The sequence below is a fragment of the Balearica regulorum genome, chromosome 1, assembly GCF_011004875.1.
Source record: "Balearica regulorum gibbericeps isolate bBalReg1 chromosome 1, bBalReg1.pri, whole genome shotgun sequence".
Lineage (NCBI taxonomy): Eukaryota > Metazoa > Chordata > Aves > Gruiformes > Gruidae > Balearica > Balearica regulorum.
In genome coordinates this window covers 32599897-32624992 of record NC_046184.1, presented here as the reverse complement: position 1 = coordinate 32624992, position 25096 = coordinate 32599897, and the positions used below count along the sequence as shown (strand labels likewise).

Below are 25096 nucleotides of genomic sequence, written 5' to 3'. Positions count from 1 at the left end.
AAAAAAACAACCACCCACCCCACCAAATACTAAGAGACGTGAAACAGAACAGAAAAAAATCTCCAGCTGGGTGAAGAACTCAAAAACTAAGTTGTATCTAGACAAATTAAAGATGCTTGCAGGCTTTTGCAGATTGAGTCCTCTCAGGTTCAACTCTGACATTAATACACATGAAGCGCAGAAACTTTACGTATGACTTGGTAGTTTGGAAGATCACTCATTCTACCGTGCTTATGCTGTTTCAGAGGTCAAACTTCATGGCCAAAACCTCTAGGGAATAAACTGCTACTGTAAACAATCAGCCCACAAAACAAAGGAAAATGAATGTTTGCTTTGTTTCACTTTGCTGATTATCACGGTTTGCTCCTGTTGGTTAAAAAAAAAGCAACCTTCCTCTTGGAGGAAAAGGAGTGAATTATTTTTTCCACCTGAGAGAAGAAGGATATGTAGAATTTCCTAACTTCCTCAAAGTGAAACAATAAAAAAAACTACAACAGTGATGGTCATGCAAGTTTACATCATCCTATTATATAGAAATGGCCAAATAGCCGCACTATCCTCTGCCTGTCCACACCAATATTTTAAACTTAAATACAAAATGCAAACAACTATAAGAGACAGTTTACAGTGCATTACATGAAGACACTGCAATTCCATTTCTAGGTTCAGTCCATGGCATAAAAATATTTGCAAAATCTTCCTTCTGAACCACTGCTTATTATAAAAAAAAAAAAGATAATCTGTTAACAGTTACTGATCTAATATCCTCTCTGAACAGACTGATTTTTGTTAAACTTATTGACCAAAGTAAAACAAATGACAAGCTTATTACACAAAATAGCAAGTAACTATCGTCACTAAAACCACAAAGTAAGGGTATAAAGAATAATCTGCATCTACATTTTTAAATTCTTTGTCTTGATATCTTGAGGTAATGGTTGCAAGCTAGGAAATTGAAAAAAATTATCTACATAACAGTATCATCAAACTAATTTGCATGAACCTAGAAGATCAGGAAAGTCTTTATGGTTGAAATGAGCCAGTGGGTTCAAAGTTATCGAGTGGAAAAAAAAATCAGGTACTATTATAAAAAGCTCATGTCCTTTTAAATAACAGGTCAAATACACTCTGAAGTTAAACAGCCTTAAAGGCAAAGGTCCAAGCATTTTTCAGCTTCTTCTTTCATTATTTTTATGAGAGCTTGCCAAATCCTTAGGGGTGGAAGAACCGCTGGTTATCACCAAGCCCTGCTGTACATGTCTCCATTAAGCTCTTAGCTCCAGAGAAAAACTGGTGAAACAATCTACTGTCAATTAACTCTTAACATATACTTGGCAGAGTGTTTGGCTGACATTTTAATGCCCATCCCCTTCAATGAACCACAAAACAGAAATATTAACCCCCTAAAATATGCTTTTTCAGCTGTTACCAGTCTGTGAATGCTCAAGGTAGCAAGAATGGCTTCATCACATCACTGATGTGTAAGACTCACATAAAGATGTGTCTTGCCTTAGGCTTGAGGATTATATCCATACCAAATCACATCAGGAAGCAAGCCTCAAGAAAGGATAGCTCTTTAAAAAAATGTATAACACTCTGATCACTAGAATCCTTAATCCCCATTGTTAAATTCAAGATGCAAGGAACAGCAAAATGACAGAGAAAATCATGCTATTCAGTACCTCAGCCACTTTTTTTTATTTTTCATGGCACTGCATATTCCTGCAGATTACTGATATAATCTCGGTACAGCTTTTTATAGCTGCCTCTGTTGTACCTATCCCCTGAATTCTTATCTCACGTACTATTGTCTGCTTTCTTATCTCACAACTCTTTCTTTATCCTTCCTCTTGAGGTATGCACAGGAACTATATGCCTTTTACAAGACAGTAAACAAGGGCAGAAAATGAAAGCCTGGCCCTAGTGAAGTCAGTGGCAACACTTCAGTTTCCTGGATTTTATCAGAAAAAAAATAAGCGTTTTATCAAAGGTAGTTGGCATGAGATCAAAAATAACAGGTACAATTCAAGTGTCACGTTCAAAAGAATGATCCCAAAAATCCTGTTAATGGGCTTAGGTTTTTAGGAAATCAGATGAGAACTTCCTTACATGCCTAGTCGTATGCATAGGTGTCTTCTCTGCAGCCCCATCCACTCGGGCGGCCGGGGCTGGTTATTTTAAGCAGCCTGTATGTCCCCAGACACAAATCCCCACGGCGCAGTGCTCCAGGACTCCTCAGGGAGCCTTCACACCTAGAGACAGCTCTGTGGTGAGAGCCTAAATCCAGACAAGTGGTGGCCTTTCAGACGTATCTTCTCTTTTAAGCCCGGGGCTCTGAGGATGGCACCCAACGCTCTCCCAAGCCATGGACCAGCACCTAGCATGGGACGATGAGCTCCTCCACCAGCAGCAAGAGGTCAGTTGTCAGGAATGCCACAACACTGGCTTCTCTTTTTGAGAACAGCCTGCAGAAATGTTATGGCAATGGGATGAGTTATACAGATGAACGCTGGCTCAATTACTGATGTAAAGAAAATAAGCAAGGAAGCAGAAGAACCAGGAAAGCTGTGCCAGCTAACCACAAAGACAATCTCCTTGTCTATAGGAAAAGTCAACTTTTATGAATTCGGTTTTTAAAGTCTTTTCCGTTCAGCAGAGATTCTTTAAGGAAATTCCAAGCAAGTTTCTAGGACATGGCTAGAAACATATGACAAGCTTTACTTCATTATATTTTTACCATAAATACATTGCTCTACTAATATGAGACAGTGCAGCTTTGAGGGGAATTACACAGAGCAGAACTCTAAAACTGTTTAGTTAAACTGAGAGGAACCAGTAATCCTACAAGTTTGTTGACTCCTTCAGCATCTCAAAATTTATTTTTGAACTTTTCAAACAGGTAAGTCAGTAGTCAGAAGAGTTGCTTAGAAAAAAATAAGAATCATGGGGTTCTCAATTGTTTTGGTTAAACATTAAGAGAGGAGCAAGAAAGAAAAGCTATGAAATGCAGTAAGATCAAACTAGATCTACTTTTGCTACTGATTTAATTCAACTCAAGATAATTCAACTAATTTACAGACAATTAAATTTAGAATTTTCTCCTTTCATATTCTCCAGAGGTAAAAGTGTACTGTCATGGAATTTCTATTAAAAATACAAGTTAGATATAAATGGACCCAAAAATGTGTTTGTACTGATGCAGCACAAGATCGTACTTTCCCATTGGTGGTGAAATTCATAAGGAGCATTTGGAGGTGGCACTGATACACAGCAAACAAAGGCGATGCAAAAGCTGCCAGCAGATACCTCCAGAAAAGAATGAGGGCTAATGGCAAACACATTGAAGAGCTGTCATGTGAAGTAAGTACCAAAGATGAGTATTAGTAATTAGAGATTGGTTCAGAAAGAAAACAAGGATCACATCATCTAGTCTATTTAATTCTCTGAATATATCCAAACTTCATCAAGACCAGAGAAAGCAGGTCCCAGTGACAAAGAACACTGCTTGGTCCCCAGTCTTCCTTCCTTATTCCAATGCCAGCTGTAAGCATCATCTCCTGAAAAATACAGAAGTGCCTCTGCTGTTTCATTGGGCAGGCTTGATGTCTCTCTTGTGAACACCTTTGAATTTGAGGAGATGTACTACTAAAACTCAGTACTTCAAGTAGCCCATGGGATATAAAAATGAACATAAAACCAGAAGTCTAAACTGGTGAAAATATGAACTTTATGCTAATTATGGAAACCAACATGAGAAGTAAACTGCATAATCAGTCTTCAGAGGATTTAAAAATGCTGCAGGCAGGCTCTACTATTATCTCAGGTCAAATGGAAAAATAGAAATGTGCAACCTTCTAGTTTTAATCCCAGCTCCACCACTGACTTTTTGAGCCATCCCAGATTGCCTTTGTTTTCTCTTCTAGCTTTTCTCCTTTCTCCCCTTCAATTCTAAGCTCACCTGAGCCAGGACTGCTTCTTAACATGTAACTCAAAAAAGAAGTTTACAGTGGTCTTTGGTTGACCTCCAAAAGTACTGTGGTCTCTCTCTCCCTCCCCTCTTTTTCTTTAGGTTAACTGCACATTTTGAAAACAAGGCATAAAAATTCCAGCAAGCAGAAATGATTTCCACATGATATCCACAGAATTCTGTGAAAAATCTGCATTTTCTTGAGTCTCACACACAGCTATTGAAGACCACTGCTGACAATTGATCAGATTCCAGTTTCATTCCCTCCAATCCTTGGCATATTTCTCTCATCCTTACTGCTAAAGGGGAAGAGTCCTCATCGTGCAGATAATGAATGACTTAAACTCACTTCTTTCATCCCAACAGTGCAAGAGAAAATCAGCTGAGAATGGCAGAGGTCTGCTCCTAATGGACACGAGCACACACCAGGTCCTACCTTCTCTAAGTGACTTGATGTAGACTTCCTGGCTGCACAGTCATTAGCTCAATCCTGCTTACACAGCACACAGGAAATAATAATAAAGTGCCTCACAAAGTAGCATGTAGGGCCATAAATTTCAAATCGAGACAACTTCTGTTTCTCCACCAGTAGGTGTATGGATAAGAGGACTTGGGGGGGGATGCTATGCCTGATACCTTCTCATGGTGAAGTCAAGAAGCAAAGCGGAGCCATCCTCACATCCTGAGGACAGGTGAAGAGGCACTCAGAAGCACAAGGGTGCTTCACCAATGCGTACTGGTATCTCAAAAGCTTTCATTCTTAAAACATGACTATTTATCTTTTTGTTTTAATCCCAGTCTGCATGTGCAAGACACAGTTATCAAAACATAAGTCTCCATCACATAAGCAAATGCTGGTTTTGGAGAGGACCTCCATGGTCTCTGAACTGCTATCTCAGGGAAAGGCAAACAAGCCTGGAGGAAGGGGGTGGAGGGAAGAGCGAGGAATTATACATATTCTAATGATGTCTTCATTTCCCAGCAGCTCTACAACAAAAAGCTCTCCGGTGCTGAATCTGACCTCACTACAAACAGTAGCAGAAAACATGCCTCACTGTAAGCACTTGCATGGTTTTCCTCTGCAAACATGTTTTCCTTTGTTTACTGTATTTTTAAGTACATGAGCGCACAGACCACCCACAGTATCAGGTAGCCTAGCACTGGAAAGGTGAGAGATGAAGCTAGGATTGCTTCCTTATATGAATATAAATTAATCTATCTGATCCACATATGCTAGTGAGCCACAGCTCATCCTCAGTCAGTTCATGTCCCTGACAGGCTAACATGTCCCAAGCTCTCCAGAAAGCATGCAGATAAAAGAGCCAAGGCTGTGGTATAGGAATTTCAGAACTGGAGAGTTAAAAAGGGATTTTCAAATCAAGTAGTAATGCCTGCCTTGGCTTAATTTAATGTATCATATTGTACCGCTGCTCCCACCCATAGCAGCAAATCAGTACTGTACATAGAAGCAGTTATGGTGCGAGATACTACCTGAGCTCGACTGTAGCACCTGGTTAAAAATATGCTCAGTATCCTTTGGGCTCTGACCTGCACACACTGAAACAAAGATAGGGATGAGTTTACAGATGAACACAGGATCTGGCAGTGAGCACACTAAGTCATTTCTCTGCTCTCCTTCTGCACCTTATCAGTGACATTTCCCTAACAGCGCAAGATGCAGCACCAGGCTCACTGCATTTCAGCTCCCCAAGGAAACTTGCTCAGATCCTCCCAGGGATTACATTTTATCTGGCAAACACCAGAGTAAAAAAGGGAAAGCATTAGTTTGTTTTGCACCTTGGTTGCTCACATCCACAGACACTCCAACTCAACAGCAGAGAAGATAACAGATAAAGGGAAGAATTTTCCTAGGATCTCTTTAAAAAACCCACCTTTTGGTTTGCTGATCATTTCAATAGCATTTATTACTATGCAACATTACCGCAATGAATACTTTGAAAATACATTTGCTCTAAACCAGGCATAGCCTCTTTTTTCCTTACACAAATGCAGCCCTTTAAGAAACGTCTAATCCCCTTCATAGCACAATCTGCATTTCTTATTCCCTGGCACAGAAAAGCAGACACCGACCTGCTCCACTCTCTCCATTTTACACTTTCAGATCAGTTTGGCAATCCAGAGCTGGGGAGGGGGAAAGGGAGGAGAGGGAAACGTGCTGCTACGCTTTTCCCTGTGCTATTGCTGTAAGAAAACATGATGATGGGATTACAACTCACTATTGAACTAAAGGGAAGTGTTCCACCTAGAGACCGTCTTCACGAGGCAAGGCAACGGGCAGGTTACCTGCAAACGGACACTCTTTTAGGCTTGAATATGCCTGCTGGTTCTGTGGTAAAAAATGATGCAGAGGTATTGCCCCCAGTAGTAATTAACAATGTTAATCTTCTTCTTCCTCTCTATGGTGATAAAAAGAGTCATTTTTATATTTAATTAATGCAGAGGATCATTTTGGAAACTGGCTAATGAGGCTCTGATCACATTACCATGAAAATGTGCATTAACACCACAACTGAGGAGGCTGCTTCATGTGTGGAGAATCCACTTTGTAATTAGCCCACTGTGAAATGAATCACGTCAGGAGGAACTCGGAGGGAACCAGTCGGCAATGGGCACTTTGCTGCTGCTGTGCCAATAGACCACCAACACCGTGAGCTGTTTTTTCTCCTCCACGCTGCCTGTCAGCAGCAGCACAGTCCAAACCTGCAAGCGTTCAGCCTCCGTCAACGGCAATGTGTCAAAGCCAGGACAAATTACAGACAGGGAGAGAACAGATGCTGAAAGGCACTAAAGTTTAGTATGCGAGGGTCTGCTGTGCCAAGAGGAAAAAACAAACAAAAAGCTGCAAATCAAATACTGATTCAATAGGACCTGAGCAAAAATTATGGGCTATTATGGTAAGTGCTTGTTTTGTCTTTTCTCATCTTATTCTGAAGGAGCTGGGAACATGTAAGCAGCACGCTGCTACACTGCTACTCGCACTGCTACGATGCTGGAAGAGACACCAAAATATCTAGATGGGATTAAGATCTTTGTCTAGTAGCAAACAGAAATAAGACACACACAATGAATGAACAAGCAGCACACCTCACCCGTGGAAACCCTGTTGTACTCAGTACCTGTTTAAAGGTGACAAGCACGTTTCAGAATCATTTCAATTTTAATTAATTAATCTGCAAATTTAACATACTTCTTGACCAGCACAGACATGCCATAAAAACTTTGTTCCTTAACTTAGAAATACCTGACAGATCACAGACTTAACGCTTTCAGAAGCAGCAGTGCAACTTATCTGAAATCAGTCTTATTACCAAAGCCAAGGGCTTCCTTAAAACATCACCGATACGGTTCAGTGAGACTGCTGCTATATGACTGACATCTTGGCAGAAGATGCACAAAAATGTTAAAAGAATCCCACAGGAAGTCATCTGAAGGGGGAGTGGCAAACGAGCAGAAAACAACAGGCACCCAAAATACTAATAATTACCAACACCCCCCCAACAACTTAGCTAGCAATTTTGCAAAGGAAAAAAAAAAAAGGCAAAGCAAAACAAAAGCATCTCTACTTACTCTCTGTAAAGAACACACATTTTTACTCTGGAGATGCTGGTAATATCCTCTGCACTCACCTGTGAAACTTCATAGAGCAGTTTGTAGTGCTCCTCTCTCTTCTGAAAAGTGCAGAGATTGCAGCCCATCCTAATAAGCAACACAAGAGCAAAGCCTCTAATTTCCCCAGCACTGAAAGGCAAATGCACTGACAGGGAATCACCCTCCAGACTTGACTACTGTTTTTCATCAGTCACTCCAGCCCCGAAACACAGGCACACCACTGTTAGCTGGAAGCACAAGGCAGGGCAGTGTGTAGCAGCATGCTCTTCTTCCCTTTCCCTAACTATCTTACACTCACGTATACACACACAGAGTTTCGACTCAGTTCATGGCAACACTCCCCCTGTCTCTGCATCAGTGCACATGACTACACAGATTCTCACTCATGAATATTAATAGCCTCTCATTGATTATTTATGACAGAATGTGTTAGCGGGGAGGGGTGTCATAGCTGCTGCTGATGACAGATGAATATTCACTAATTAAGAAGCAAATGTACTGTGGTTAAACAAAATTCACTTGTGTCAATACCATCTCTGTTTATTAAGGTTAGAGGGACTAAGCCTCACGTATTTCACCCACACTCGCCTTAATTTTTACAGTAATTGTGAGACTAATTCATGAGTGGGGGTGGGAAAGGCACGAGTCAAGTCTTATGTTAGGTCTCCACCTTGTGCAACAGGGATCACGGAATACATTTAAAATATTTGTAAGCATTTTAAGAGAGTGCTTGTGAAACCTGAGCTGATGTTGCTCAAAATTTAAAGCAAAGAAGGAAGGAGAGAAAATTAACCCAGATGGCTATACTGCTAGCTTCACCTTTGACACTGCCAAATTTAGCCAAAAATTCCAGCGTACTCGTAAAAAGCATGAGTCTGTAACAACTTGTCATAGATATCCAGGATATGTGGAAATGCAGGTGTGCCTGATCTGGTGCTTTTTACATATATACACACACTGTCCCTTTTACTAAATAATCTTGCATTCAAGTCTCTTCTGGTATGTAGAACAGATTAATAGTAATTATAGCCCAAATTTCCAAGAAACTGAACAGATATACCCTCTTGGACTCCTAGATATCAAAGCTTTTATTATAACACGTCATTATATCTAATTTTACCATTTGTAAATTAGATTTTAATGGCTCCACAATTCTCAATGTGTGTATAAAGGCAGGGATGCATTTAAAATTAAACCCACATGTTAAATGTTAAGGCCAATGGAAATCACACTTAATTCCAGGCTGACATTAATCCCTATATTGTATATCATGTAATCCATTGGTAGTTGTGTAAGATAAAAAGCGCGAGCCATGACTAACCAAGACAGAAAATAAAAAAGTTGCTTTTGTTTTATTGCTCCTTCCTCAGCAACTCTGCTAATCAAGAACTATGTCCTTGTTTCAAAGCATCTTTAATCTGGAGGGGATAGCAGGTGGGATCCAAAGCAGAAATAATTACTTGGAAACCAATGAAACCAGTTAGTTAAGATTGACACCAGACCCTAAAGAGTTGTAATTGCTAAGCACTGATATACAGCTACTTTTTTTTTTTTTTTTTTTTTTTTTGGTGCCATTTCCTAAAAGTGCTTTGTCAAACATTTAAAATCGATAACAGGAAATGATTCTAATGAGCACTAATTGTTAACAAATTGGCTTTGCATCTAGCAGCACCTCAAACACCACCAACACTGGGTAGCAAGCAGATCAACAATCATGTGCTGCTTATCAGTCCTGCCCCTTGGGATGTAATAATCCGATTTTCTGGGCCTTAATTTTACCTAACAGCCGGGATGAAAGCCAAGCAGAGAAACCTACAGGAAAAAAACCTGGACCATTACTGCAAACTCTGCATATTAGTAAAGTTTGCTAGAACCTTATGTAAATTACAGATAGGTTAAGACTAAATCTTAATTAAATTTCATTTCTTTTAATAAATGAGCAGAGTCAGGAGGAATCAAATAATGACCATTAACAGAGCAAGCTCTTCTTGTATCAGCTTCCAGCACTGTTCTGAAACATAACATCAAGATTCAATTTTATTTGGTGGAAGAACCTGAGCAGGCAGGTTTGGTTCTGAACTTTCCCAAAGTCCAAGGATTTCAAAGCCGAACCATGGAGGTGGGTTCATCATTGTTAGAAAGAATCAGCCTCTGTTCTCCTCCTCCACATTCCCATGAAATGCGGTTCATGCTGAGAGGTTTAAGCCCATGAAGCAAACATCAACTCAATCTTTGAAGGTTTCTATATTGTGAGGTGCAGAAGGATTCTCAGATGTGTAAATTTTGAACTTAAGACAGTCAGATCAATGAACTACACAACAGTCATGCAAGGACAACCATGCCATCTTTTGATGAAAGTGTTCACTCCTTCCACTGACACAACTTCTTCCTCTGACACATACACAGTCTGAAAGCTAAACTGCATTCATAAAAGGAGCCATGATTTACCCTGGATATATTTTTGATAGTCCCTTAAAATTAGTTCTTTAAAAAAAGGGGGGAAAAGGATATATTACAACAGGAATCCAGTTCTGTATGTACAAAAACCAACCAAACAACAAAAAAACCCACCAACCCCAGCAGATAAAATAACCAATGGAAAACTACAGTTAATATTTAAGCAATTTCCCCTGACAGTCTCTTTTTTCATCGCTCCTCCTCTGGTTCTTTTGTTTCCTTCTCGCAAGCTGACATAGGCTTCCCCATTCATTTATCAAGTGGCTGTCCTCTGCCCATACAGAGAGTAAAAGGGTTCTGTCTTCTGCTCCTGCGTCCACTAATGGGCACAGGCTGCAGGGATGAATAGATTTATTTGAGAAGGAAAGGTGTACTTCCAGGTTCCATCTAAATATGCTGCTTTCATTTTATATGTGGTCAAAATACCAAACTTTGTGCAGCACAGAATGACACTCAAGGCAAAACTTGACTGAACTAATGACTAAAATGAAATATATGAAGTGCTTTGGTCAAGTTGAATTTGATGTTGGGGAGAAAGCAATCTCCTTCTTTCCTTCCTTCTCTCCCTCCTCTTAATCCTCCTCCAACATCAAATTTGTAGCTAAAGGGCCCAAAAAGGTACTAAAACATAATCAAGTAATTCTTATTCTACATGTAATTCAAAGATATTTGAATAATTCAATGCTTTTCTTGATTGTAGAGTTCTCCATGCTCATCACCTACAATTTAATGTTACCATAAAGACTAAAATCATAATTTATAGTCAAACCAGGAATGCAATAATGCAAAAGGATGGAGTTTAATTTCAAGAGAGTTACAGCAAAATTTCTGTTAACATTTTCAAACAAGGTGCCCTTGTTTAGGTCCCCTAATTCATTTTAAGCATCTAGGAGATGACTTGCACATTTAGTATATAGTTTCCTCATTGAGGTATAGAACTGTCTAATTATAAGCACCCATGCTTGAAAGTTTATCATTGCAAAAAATGCAAGGCAATGACACTGCAAATTAAAGGCCACTCACTCCTTTATATCTTCTCTATCACACAGTTAAAAGCCACAATAAAATATAACATTCATTTTAAGTGAGGATAGTGAAGCTGTTGGTCCAAACTCAGTGGTGAAACCCAGTGAGGCAAACGTGGAATTCCAAGTTTCCTTTGCTTTTCTTGAATTTACCAATCCCACTGCATTTACTATATAAATTTTGAAGAATTCCCAGAAATTTAGCTAGCAATGCAATTTATAGCCTTAGGGCTGCATACCTGTAAAACAAAAATACCATAAGAAAAAGGGAGTTGGAGGAACCCTCCACTTATCCCCACTGTCCTAAACAAAGGCTCAAACTCATAAGGTTTGACCTCAAGTGTGGCCAGATCTTTTAGTTCATCATGACAGTGGTTTTCATAAAGCCTCCAATGTTGGAATCAGGTGATTGTATGCATCAGTCAGTTTACATATTAGAAAAACAAAGACTTTTCCAGCCCTATGATTTCAGAGGAAAACTTAAAAACCCTCAAGACTCAGAATGTGCATACAAGCTAACCAGCTTGAACTCTAAAATAACAATGTGTATTACCCAGTAGGCTAAATGAAGGTGCAAACTATGGAAGTATAGAGTCTTTGAAAAGGGCTTAGGCTCCAATAAAATAGATATTTGCAAATATAAAAAACTGGAAAATTTAATCACACTCCCTACAAAAGATACATGAAAATCTAACTCAAGGTAAAAACGCACTACGCGTTTTCCACAAACATCAGAACACACTTACAAAATGCATGATTAAAAAGAGTAAGAATGTGTATCTACAATAAAATATTTGCAGGAACATAAATTTATGTCCGTAGGAAAGACACTTGTTTAAACTCATATCCTTTTGCACAGCCACCGAGACTTCATGCACTGCTCAAAGTCACAGCAAGAAAAAGGGTGGTGGGAGAAAAGGCAGGATGTGGATTTCCCATGTTCTGTATTTCCCAGGAGGAGTGTAATTTATCTGAAGATTATGCATGTCTACCTGACTAAATCAAATGGGCTCCACAGGTGGAATCCTCCATCAGGCTCAGTTGCCTCCTGGAAGGTAGGGAGCACCTACAACTTCAAATGACGCAAGTCCAGTCTATTGATTATTTTTTTTTTTTTCCATCCACGGTTAAATTGGCACAGATCTATGCGATTCCTGGTCCAAAATGTAAATACATGTCTAGAGAGAAATGGAAAGCAAGCACATGAGGAACCTTCTCTGCCACAATTGCTTACAACACAAGAGCTACTTGTCCCTTTTGTTCTACACAGAAAAAAAAAAAAAAAATCAAATGAAGCCCTGTTTCTCTACCACTCCCATGTGAATAAGCTGGCTAGCTTTCCTTGGGAAAGTACCATTCCTTTACTAGGTCTACTAGACAAACTTCAGACTTCTCAGATACCTTTTTTTCTCTTTTCTTTCTCAAGGTTTCATCTAGGATCTTCTTTCCTGAGGTTTTTAGTCTGAGTGGTATCCTTATCGTTTCTTAAACTGCTGCCATTATCAATTACAGAAGTGTTGCAGAACCCCAAATCATGCTGATACTGAACTTTGAGGCCTTAGGAATACATAAAGACATCAAGTGGATGGTGTCAGTTAAATTGAGAAAACCAGTCAAGGCTGGCCCTAAGAGTCTTCTCTAAACTAAGGACTTTTAAAACAAATTCTAAAAGAAACTGGACTTTCTCTTCACTTTCTCTACCTCATCAGTTAATTATAAGGAAACTATCTGACACACCTTTACTTTTTTGTAACCATGCAATCATGTGAAAACAGATAGCTCTTTACTGCACTAGAGAGTTTCAACACTATGGAGTGTACGGAGTAGAATTATTCATAAATAAGCTTGAAAGGATTTAAAAGAAACAACAAAATTTTATTCAGGATAGCCAAACCTAAACTGTCTGAACAGAGTTGTGGAAAAAAACTCTGACTATAGATAAATTGGGATATGAAGTCCCATGTTAACAAACATTAAATAATGCACTTAGGGAACATTGCTAAAATATCCAGAGTCGTGGTCTCTAGAGTAGTTATTTCTACTCAGAAAATAAACCTGGAGTTGTGGATAGTTTCCTTGAACTACAGGTTCAATGCTTAGCCATAGTGAGAAGTCAAGTAGAGTGTGAGGAATTTTAGGAAAAGACTGAAAATAGAGCAGAAACTGTCATCAAGAAACTGCACAAACCCCAGCAATACCCACATTTGAATACAGCCAGCAGTCTTGGTCTTTCCATCTCTAAATCATTTAATGGAAATGGAAGAGCTGTGAAGAATAGATGAGAAACACAGATGTGTAATAGTTCACTTTCCCTGCATCTTTCATCTTAATCTATAATTTTTTCTCTCCTACGGAAGCCATTCCTTCTCACATTACACAATGAAATAATCAGACAATACATTTAAAGCAACAAAAGCAAGTCTGGATTTTTTTTTTTCCCCAAGTAATTTCACTGTGGAACTCATTATCAAAACTCAGTGGAAGCAAAAAGCAGAGAAGGGTTCAAAAAGTTGTTAGACAACTTTATGACAGATAACTGTCAGTAGTCATCCACCTGCTTCGGAAGCCCGTAATTCTCCGACTCCTGGGAGCTATGAGGCACCGTACAGCAGCGAGATGTCTCCAAGCATCCACTTGCTGATAGCTTGCCCATGTGTTTATTGTTAGCCTCTTCAGAAATCTAATATTGGCAATACGATCCTTTACTAATTCAATGCGAAAGCTCCAAATTTACCAGTTCTTGCACAAAAAGCCAGAGTATGTACTAAACTGAAAGTTCCTTAGCTAACATTAGCTGGCAATACTGGGTTATGAGGTTTTATTAATGATCGCATAATGACTTTGGACTTCAAACATGTTTATAAAAGTACATTTTATCATTGTCCTCACTGGTTTCAAAGCTTTTCAAGCTATGCATGTTAAATAAAAAATCAGAATTTTTCGCCACACCTGAAGATTAAATCTGAGCTTTTTTTTTTTTTTTTTTTTTAACATCTCTGTGGGAAAGAAAGACCGTCTAGAACTGAGATGTTACACACCAAGTTCAGGCCCAGCCCAAACAAAGGCAAATATCAATGAAACACCTCAATGAGAAACTGAGCATACAGTACAAAACTCTAATTCAAATGCTGAAGCAGCAGGAACTGGTTCAGAGGATGACAGCAGCAGTGAGGACTCCTTGATACGTGCATCATTAGAAAAGCTCTTCCTTTTTACATTCCTATAAAATAAGTAACACCTGTCTTGCAAGAGCATTAATTCAATAAAGCGTTTAAGACTTCTCAGAGCTTTTCAAAGAATGTATTGTGGAGGGCTGTTACACCCATTCAAGTTCTGCTGCTGAGGCCACCCTCATAGTCTCCAGCACTCAAATGTTAATTAAAATGTCTCGTGTGGTTTCTTAATTAAAAGTTTTAAGTGGTACTCATGGTGTGCTAATCAGTATAAAAGTACAAAAGAAAAAAAATGGCTTGAGAAAGTCCCTTGCTAAAAATGACAATCATAGCCATTTGAGGGATCACAAGAAACTAAACTAGAGATATACTTAGGCCAGAGTGATGGCTGAACACGTCTTCATCCCAGAGTGGCTAAAATATTCTAGCTAGAGGTAGATTGGACTATCTATCTCCTTTTAGGTTGCATTCCAGTTTAAGTACCACTAATTGGATACATTTACACGAGTAGTTTTGGCACATCTGAATATTTCAAAAGTGAAGTAAAGATGCTGAGAAGAGTAGCCTGTCATGAATAATGCCCTACTATTATAGAGACGTATTTATCAATACAGACACTTCACTGTTCACTTTCAAAGTTCATACAATTGATAATCTGGAAAAACTGTTCAGGCATACATGCGATATAATAGATTATTCTGTCTTGCCCCATAGGAGTGTCCTAGAAAAACACCCCAGGATTACGGAAGTCTTCATGGCCTTGAATGGATTTTCATAGCACTGAAGCTCAAAAGAAGACTTGTACTGAATCAGGCCATAAAAGCAGCTGCTTTCCTCCTTTGCCAAAGCATAAATGTGTTGTCAGAGGTTCATGCTATTATAGTAAAAAATAATTTTTCGATGTAGAAATGACCTAAGTCTTTAAAGAAGTCGCGAGACAGAGGAGAGTCGGTTGTTTTTTTGTAACTAATCATGACTTCATCACCCTAAAATTAGTAATAGGTGGTATATGTGATTGAATCTCAAATCTGGCTCCCAAAACACACCTGATAGAATGATGGATGCTGGAGTGGCACCATGCGATGCTGCAGGAGGAACCGTCCACACCGCTCCAGTGTCTGACAGCTGGCTAGTTTGATTTAAAATTACAATTTGAACTGAAATCAACTCTGTTTGTTGACAGTCATTAACTGACTACCATAAAAGTGCCATTAATTCTGTTGTAGTCAGCAAATGCTTTGTAATGATCTAAAACTAATGCAGCTCCCCCTCCTATAAAATCCCCACAGCGTCAAAGGTTTACTTTGTACACTGTTTGGGCTTTCTAAAGCTTAAAATCACTGCCAGTGCACCTGCTTTCCAGAAGATCATTAGGTAAAAATCCCAATGAAGCCCAATCAACCTGGCTTTAGTTACCTTACCGTCTGCTCTAGAAGAAAATTAATGTTATTAGATGTGTCTTTCTCTGAAAATTGCTGGTGTTTGGTTACCGTGCCAGCTGTCTGGGAGGTGTGTGGGACCGCTGGACGCTGACCCAGCTGGCTGCCTGGGCAGAACCCGGTCCCGGACCCTGCGCCGGTGCCGCTGGGACCCTGCACCAGCTGCTCCGCCAGCGTTGGGGTGCCCCGAGCCCCGCAGCCCACCAGACCCCAGCCTTGCCAGCACGCCTGCCCCCAAACCCCAGCTCCCTGCAATGCTCACCCAGGCCATTGTAAAACAGCAACGCCAGGTCTGAACTCAGGTATAAGGAGTTAGGAGGAAAAATGGTAAGAGTGAAAAACCCTCCTGCAGAGCCACACGGACAGAGACAAATGAAATCCGATTAGCCATGACTCTTTTTCTTCTGTTTTGATGTCCTGCGGAAGAGAAATTAGCATAGCAAATCCTGCTTTATCTCTGAAGGAAATTTCAGATCCTTAGTCTGAAATCTGCTCTTTCCTCCTGGAACAAAAAGTCAAACCCCAGCGCCTGTCAGCTTCAGAGGGGAGATTTGTCACACGCCAGCGGCTTCGGCGGGGGGGTGCCCACCTGGCCCTTGCTGCCCGACCGCAGGGACACCTCTGCTGCACAGCCCCTGCTCAGCTCCTGCCACCCCTGCGCTCCACTTGGGCGTTGCTGCAGCATGCCAGGACTTCTGGTTTGTCTGAGCCCTCTGGATAGCGGCATTAAACACACTTTTTGACCATAGCTTCCTAAAATAGCCAAAGGACGAGGACCATCTGAAACCCTACAAACACCAAAATCATTTCAAAGAAACCTTCAGGTGTGAAGCAGGAATTGCAGAGGCATAGGTCTCATTCACTTTACCAAGACTGAAGCAGTTGAATACCCCCAGTGCGTTCTGTAGATGAACTCCTTAGCATCCTTTTTCACTAGTAAGTATTAATAGATGAAATAGTAGCAACACCAGTGCAATTCATCTGGGATGGTAATCTTTCACAATTAAACTTTCACACGGTGAAAACACTCTCTCCCTGAAGTTTTGCATTTTGGATTTCAAAATAAGCTCCTCTTGAAATACACATCTGAGCTCCCTAGTGTATTTCGGTTGCCAATATCAGTCATAAATAAAGATAAAGCGGAGTCCAGAACAGAAAAATATTATGAGAAATGAAACAGAATCTCCTGCTCAAAGAATCTCTGCTTTGTAATTCTCCATTGATGTTATCTCCAGTCCTCGGGCTGGGAAAAGGATGATCTTTAAAGATCCCTTCCAACCCAAACCATTCTGTAATTCTGTGATTTATCCGAATGTATTTACTTAATAGGAAATGTCCACCCTGCTTTGGCCAATGGTGCAGTGAGTGCCCTTGGTACCCTCATACTTCACCAAAAGCAAACGATGCTATTTCTTAATAATAAAATTATTCTTTTGCAGTATAGATATTTTAGGAGATATTGTTTGGAATTCTCTATCTCAAAAAGCTCAAGGCCAGTTGCACAACCTTTATCAGCTCCTCCAGTAAGCCAGATCCTGTACTTATATTTGTAAGAGTTTAAAGATGCTCACAGACACACACCTCCCCTGTGTCCCCGCACCTACCCATCCACTTGCCCACTCAGACCAAAGCACTCTGCTGTCATACAAAAATGGATAAATCTAATCTCATGTACTCCAGAGGCAATTTCAGTACTACTGAATCACTTAACCTCAAAAGTAAAACAAAGGGCTTCAGGCCAGGTAGGCATCTCCTGTGGCTAAATCTGTCCACATTTCCACTTGTCCGTAAAAAGTCAGCCCCCACATTTTCAACTCCTCTTCAGAGAGGAAAGAAAGATGCTCTCATTTACCACAGGGGAGGAAGTGACACCTGTGAAAAATTAATTTACTTATCAGGCTTCAAAGTACAGGCAGTATGTATGCGAGCGTGTACACTGGAGGGAAAAGCAGCACATTTCCAAAACTCACTTTTGTTTCATTTTTACAGAATTACACTTCTCAGCCTATAAAACAGAAAGATCTTTTAATAGAAGGGGAAATATTTAACCTTCTCAAAGTCAATGCTTATTCTCTTCTCTGTGATTGCTCCTGTAGAGATATGAAACAAATCACAGGGAAAAAAAAATGAAAATGAAAAAAAAATAATCAAGAATAACAGATTGGGAGGTGGTGGTGGTGTAGCATTTATTCTGCAAGACTTTCACATCTAGCCTGACTCTCTTTCATTTCTATTCAGTTCTTGTACAGGACACTAGGATTATATGTATCAACTTAATTCAGTGATAAGAAAATCCTTACTATAAATCCTACCATGTGGGACAAATCTGTCAAGATCTTGATTATCAAAACAAATGAACAGACAGTAAAATGTGACATACGTAGCATACACTTTACATGATAAATTAGCCCTCACACGACTGACAGACATACTGTAACGGGATGTTAAGGTTGCTATGGCAAACGATGCCTTTCCTCCCCCCAGCTCCTGAATCACAAGTTTTATGAAAGAGTCACTGACATCCAGCAAAAGACAACAAATTTTCTATGGTTAAACACTACCTGCATGTAACAGACATATTTCTCTGTCCCACTGTGGTCTTCTTCAAAAGTTACTGCCTTCAAGAGCGACCTTGCCATGTCACTGGAGTGACTACCCAGAAGCTGTAAGGTTGTTCTCTTCCCCTTCAGCAGCCGCGTTAGGGATTTACTGTAATGCTTCAGGGATCCAAAGAGTGATGGTCAAATACATTAGGAAACGTACTTTATCATGCAGTGAGGAACAACATTGTCAGCTCAGGGAAAACAAGAGAGAGTCTTGTCTCAAGCTAGAAATGTCAACTAAAAAGTCAAATATTTTAGCTACTCAAAAGTTGGTATGCTCTCCATCCCTCAGAACTGGGTTGCCATGAAAGAACAGAGGGTTTTTAAGGAACATGCCCACTTTTGGTTGGAATAAAAGTTGTGGGAAAACCCCCATGATTTCAGCATACTTCTCATCCAAAATGGTGTTTGGAACTCCTAAGGCAGAAAATCGGTGATACATTTAAAGAAACAGAGCAAACCCCAGTGAAAATTTAGTAAAGCATCCTTAACAGCTATTTCTGTCAACAAGACATAAGCACGCACCAAAGAGGTCTCCTGCACAAAGACCAAAACACTAGAGAGAGTAAAAGATGTGGGCACATTCCTGATGTAAAGTATTCAGAACCTAAATCAGGATGGGCTCATCCTTGCTGCAAAAAAACCCCACGAGTCTTATATGGTAATCCTGACAACTTCACTGACTACTCTGCCTGGAAACCTGTCAGAAATTAAAATCAAATTAGCTTCTCCTGGCTTTCTTAGCAAAACTCATAAACATAGCTGTGTTCTCCTTGACCTCAAAGAGGGCACCAGCTGACCACAAACTCTCATTTAGCTGTTAATTTATCTGATTACAGAGTGTCTTCTTTCTTTTAAGTTATGAGAGATATGTGTATTGATCACTAGGTGACAGGGTGCAGACACAGCTATAACCACATCAAAATCACCAGGTGACATGCTCAGGTTTCCGTACATCTAGGAAAGACTGCAGAAGGCGCTTGTGCCATCTTTTTACTTTCTACTGTAGTTCATCATATAAACATTTCACAAAAGGTCACAATTCAACTGATAAAATGAATCATTTAGGTGCTTTCCTGAACACATGCTATCCTAATGGCAAGTTAAGTGATAAAATAAGGATGAGAAGCAAAGATCTTGAAAAACTGCCATCCTCACCTAGTTTGTCTAAACTTTCTCTATACTGTTGGTGAAGAGGAGACCAATTTATACAAAGGTCTGTTTTCTGTTTGAAAATACTTTTTATTCCTTCAGGCACAAGCAGAAGAGCAAACAATTCTGAGCAAGTAAAATAGATTATTTTAAAATCATTAAATTTAACTTGTACAAAAAACCCCTATATGTTAGTAGACTGTTTACATAACAACAGAAGTGAAGTTTCATCCACAATTTTTCATAGAGAGATATCAAAGTACCTCACAAAGTCAGGTAATGTTATCACCATTTTACAAATGAGTGAATAATGCAGAAATCTAGCAATGCATAATACTGAAATATGACAAATAATTTTCAAAATTCAGTAGCAGTGTAGAAAGCACCATGAAGCTCTGCCGTGAGGGAGCTACCCAGCACCAAGCAGGTGACGGCAGAGCAGTAACACACCAGAGGATGGCATCTAATGAATTTCGGCAACTGTTTGGGATAAAAAAACACATTTTGAGATCTTTGTATACCTTGCAAGGAAACAAAAATAGTACGACATTATGTTTAATTTTAAACAAAACACTTTTTGAAGGTAGTTCTTACAACAAACTGCAGAGAACATACATAAGAGAACTGGCACTATCTTCCAGCTGGCAACACAAACCTATGCAGTTTTATCTCATTTTCTCCTCTCCTTCCTTTACTGTATGGTGAGATTTTACTTTTGCATATCCTCCTCCGTATTTTCATGTTTCCTATGCCCAGCTTAAATTCCGTGCCCTGCCACAACGCTGCATTTATTTCCCATTCACCCACTCATGACTCCGAACAGGCCCCTGCTGCTGTGCGCTGCTTTTGTCCGCCACGTCCTGCTCCTTCCCAGCTCTTCTCTGCCTTATTTCCCTTCACATCTGGCTTCAAAATTTCCCCAGCATTCTCCCTCCTGCGCATCCTCCCACGAGGTGAACTCTAAAATAACCGCTCTCGCTGGGCAGAAGGCCATGGAGGAGTCCTCCTCAGGCTGTGCCCAGCGGCTGGCAGACAGGAGAGCCTTGCCAAAGCCTCCGAAGCAGGCTGGGCTCAGCCCAGGGACGGTCCCAGCTCGGGTGGTAAAGCAACAGCTGCACGCCTGCTTTCCTGCACACAGCAAAATAAACCAGGATGCCTGGGTCACAGGTTTAAATTTTTTTTTCTGTCTTTCACCCTATTTCAGAAGTCAGTCTGATCAATGCTATTTCACACTCTCCAGTGCAAGCTTTACTGATCTAACCCCTGACTAAAAATAGATTCATCAAAGCAGCACCAGGGGAGGCAATATTTATCCCCCGCAACACAAGGGGAATGTCACGTTACGACTTCCTCCTGACTTTCCTCTTCTATTAGGAGAGGTGGGGAAGGAGGAGAGGGAAGGAGGACTCGCACGGCTGAAGCGAGCACCGGCACTGAAAACTGATGTTGTGTATTTATCCACTCGCATTAAGTATGGAAGAGGCAGTCACAGTTCGTGCTCCCTCGGCACTCTTGCAAGTTCTCATCCTTTCCATCTTCCAGCGGGTGACAGAAAATAGCAGTTACTGACAAATGCTGGGGGAGAGCACTAGACCTAACCAATAAATAATAAATGCATCCGTATCTCTAGAACTCCTTCCTTCAAGTCCACACAAAGTAAATATGAGAATTCTCATAGGAAGTCATGGAAGCTGCCAGTTCCATTCATAAAGGCAAATAAATGAACTTTCGTACTACATCCCTGCATTTACTAATCTGAAGAAAAGTTGCCAACTAATAGCAGAGCAGAACACGTTCATCTGCCCACCGAAGACAGCCTTTCCCTCGCCAAACGCCCCGGTGTGAAGGGAGGTAACTGGAGAGTCCATGGGAGCATTGCCCCTGCAGCGCACACACCGGAGGGACCTAGCAGCCCTGCACACGAAGAAATAAGGCTTTGCCATTTTGTCACACAGGTGAGAAGATTAATTTCTATACAAAACTGACAGCTACCAGGATTGCTACCTGGACGTGGTGTGAAAAGTTACTTGTGCCACTTCAAGCACCTATTTGTTTCCTCTCCAGCCATCTGGTCTTATTCCTTCTTAGTTTGTTATCTTCTACTTTTCTCGAGGACAGTTTCTCAGTTCTCTTCAATGGTGGGTCTATTGCTAACCCCTTTGGTGCCTTCTCCAAATCATCCAGATTGTTTTTCCATATGGAATCAAAAATTTCCTCTGAAAGGTTGAGCCAGATCACAGCTTGACTATTGTCAATCCTGCCTGCTGTTGATTGAATATTTCCATTTTGAGTACTTTTGCTGAGATAACGTATTTTTAATCACTTCCCACTCAAGGTGCACACCTTCACCACCAGAGACTCAGACATTAAAAGCTCATCTGTCACTATCTCCTACCATTGCCCTTGCTCCCACAGCCCTTTCTTAACACGTCCAACTGAATTCATCCACTTGTACCTCTCTGCTGCTATTTATGAAGCTCTATAATTTGGGGATAACTATTCTATTTCTTCTATGCCAAACTTCTTCTGGGATCTCATTCACACATCTCCTTAAATCTGTTTCCTTCAGGGAGTCCTTCTTCATCTTACAATGAAATCTCAATTCCTCCTCTGCCTGAACTGAGTTCTGGGTTTCTCCAGAGCTGGGCTGTGACATCTTCAACTCGGACACCCTCCTGAACCTCTGTCTTCTTCTCTGAACTCAGGATGTTGGAGAACATCAAAAGAACAGGTTTTTTTGTCCCACTTTCAAACAGATCTATTCCAGGAAATTGTTTTTCCAAACTTGACATAATACAGGAATTCAAGCCACTCTAAACTTAAACTGCAAGCGGACAAATGAAATACACCCTGCTTCTGAGACTTAACTAACACAACTCAGAGGCAGGAATTAGGACCTGCAAGTATTTCTGCTGATTTGAACAACTGAAAACATTTTACACAGAAAGTGCACACTGAGCCTGTAATTGGACGTGGTGTAATCAAACAAGTTTTCAAAAGCTGCAGCAGCAAATGCTTACCTCAAGAAACCACAGCAGGGCATCAAGTAACGAAGAGCTTGAAGTCACCACCCTGGAAGCTCTCAGTTTGACCTCTGAGTACAAAACAAGAAGGACCGTGATGCCTTCTCATTTCCCACGCTAATACCTAAGGTATCACTTCACATGACTACTGAGTACTACATTTGCAGAATGAACCATGAATTTCCCTTCAAAAGGCACGTCCTCTTTGCAGAAAACCATAAAGCCTGACCTGAGTATTCACCATGTTTCCCAGCACAAACAAGAAGTCTGTTTCCAAAGCTTCGGCCCGTGGCCCTGCGCGTGTCTGCACCGCACCGTCTGCTAATTGGACCTAAAACGTGCTGAAACAGTCAGCTGGAAAAGAGCCACCTTATCTTTGTGCTCCAAAAGAATTTTTCAAAGGAAAAAGAAACTCCTGTTGTGAATGATGAGAATGAGCACCTTTCAAATACTGCTAATAGAGTGATAAGAATTACCTTTTCTTCATGCCTGTAATACCCCAATCAGCAAGGATTCCTCTTCTCTCCCCAAGTCTCAATTTAACATGTTTTTTATTTACAGTATTACTTTCCAGAGATATATATTAGCACATTTTTTCAAAACAGATAAACATTGCCAAAGTAATTACTAAACACATCTCTCCCTGCATAGCCAACCAGGGGCTCAGTTCTGAAAACTTGTGCTATTAATAAATGACACACTGCAGTAAACTAATTGTATGTAAAGTCAACGGGTGCATGTTTAAGAATTTTAATTACTGTTCTGTGATTGCTTTATATTCAATACATAACATGCAGGTAACACAGCCTTTATGATGATAAGCAGTTTAATTAGAAAGCCAAGATAAGAATAAAAAATGCCTTTAAGTTACTGAATTTGTTCATGCTGACCATGTGATAACTTGAGCACATAGTTTCCCTCGGTATTTTAAAATATGAAATGCTAATTATACCTAAACCTTTGTTTCCTCACACTGTAACAACTGCTTTATATGCCATTTGCTTCTCTCTCGTATGGGTGTCAACAGCAAAGTTTAATTAGATCATGAACCTCCACCTGTCTTTGATCTTTGAGCGGGTCCACGCAAGCGAGCGATGCCCCACGCTCGTGGCCGGCGCGAGTCTCCCAGCGAGCCGTGACCAGCCTGGGCTGCGCGCTGGCAGCGGCACGCTTACCCTTTCAGCAAACTGTCTCGGAGGATGGCCATTGATTTCCTAGTTATTATGAACATGAAATTATTGAATGACAGATGATAGAGTGTTAGGTCCTACAAGTATTTTCCCCAATGGGTTATCTAGCTAGCGTTGCCATAGCAACGAGGCTGTTTGACAGTGCTTATGACAAAGAAGTCTTTGCTCAGAATTCAGCTACAAAATAGCTCCTTGCTTCATACCTTATCCTCCCCAGTCCTAGGCAGCATCTCTTCAATACCTCCCCATCCCGTGCCTCCAGCCAGCTGCTCCAACACCAGCCAGGGTATGGCACCGCTGCCAGGAGAGCACCCTGCCCATGGCGGGGCATGATGCTTTTGCCCAAGATAACTTTGATCCCCTTAAGATAAAGCAATAGGTCTGACAGTGCTGAATCCATGGGAAATGCAAGTTCTGCATCAGGACACACAACTGAAAGCCTGGGAGGAATCATGCTCACAAATCAGCCATCACCTTGAACAGCTAAAGGTTAAATAATTTCTTGTCAACATGTCACTTCTGTTGCAGGGATACAGTGAACTTCTCCTTCATGTCTTTTTTTTTTTTTTTTTAAATTGTAATAAATTAAGGTTTGGTATAGAATGGTTTCTTCATTCTCAGGTAGCTTCACAATCCAAAGCACGGTTATGCTCGCTCCCCCTTTCCCCAGAGCAGCACACATGCCCCTGCACCACGGCGTCCTCTGTGCCAGGGAGGAATTCACAAGCAATGCTCTCATAGGAGCACAGAACCGCAACTCCACATCAAAACAACACAGCAGGGATGTTGCAAAGGCTTAGATCAAACAAAAAGCAAAGCACAGAAAAGAGTTACACCTCTGGAATACCTACTTAAGCTTTTCTTTCAATTATAGTCCTTCTTCACCTTCAAGTCATAACTCTTGGTTTTTTTCTAAGTCTTTTTTCTACTAGCAGGACATAGCCTGAATAGCCTAAAACAAAACTCAGCTACCCACCTTCTCCAAGTGCCATTACATTTGCTCAACTTTTCTGATCATTCTAGAAAACATCTCTCTCTTGAGCTTCTGACTCCCAAAGAAAGCTGCTTCAATCTAACAAAGAATTATATGTGAATCCAAAATTACAGGCAATAATAGGTTATTTCACTTAAACTGACTCATCCACATTTTAATTCACTGGTCAGTTTTCCAGAAAGATAATGACCGGAGAGGGTATTACCGGAGGACAGCACGAGAAGCTCTGGCTGGTTGCGGCGAGGTACCACAAAGCTGCAGCCAGGAGGGCTCATGTGCCTGAGCTTTGCTGCCCAGGTTGGTATCTGCTCTTCACTGTACACAGTTACCACCTTTTTCACCCTGCGCAGGCCACGGTGAGTTTTGCTGCATTTTGTTCCCATGGCAAGTGGAGATGAGCAGCATCTCGGCTGCCATTGCTGGAGCTGCGATATGTGGGTGGG

At 40.7% G+C, this 25096-nt stretch overlaps 1 protein-coding gene across 2 annotated transcripts in view; it reads right to left on the bottom strand.

Annotated features, from left to right (window-relative positions):
- Positions 1-25096, bottom strand: part of PDZRN4 (PDZ domain containing ring finger 4) — a 259791-nt gene that overhangs the window by 103332 nt on the left and 131363 nt on the right. The window contains exon 1 of one of the 2 annotated variants that reach the window (XM_075744690.1): positions 7615-7706. The exons of the other annotated variant lie outside the window; for it this stretch is intronic. Within the exon in view, the coding sequence (XP_075600805.1) occupies positions 7615-7683 (69 nt within the window). The 5' untranslated portion in view covers positions 7684-7706. Of the gene's footprint in view, positions 1-7614; positions 7707-25096 lie in introns of those variants that run through there. 2 annotated transcript variants of the gene reach the window in all.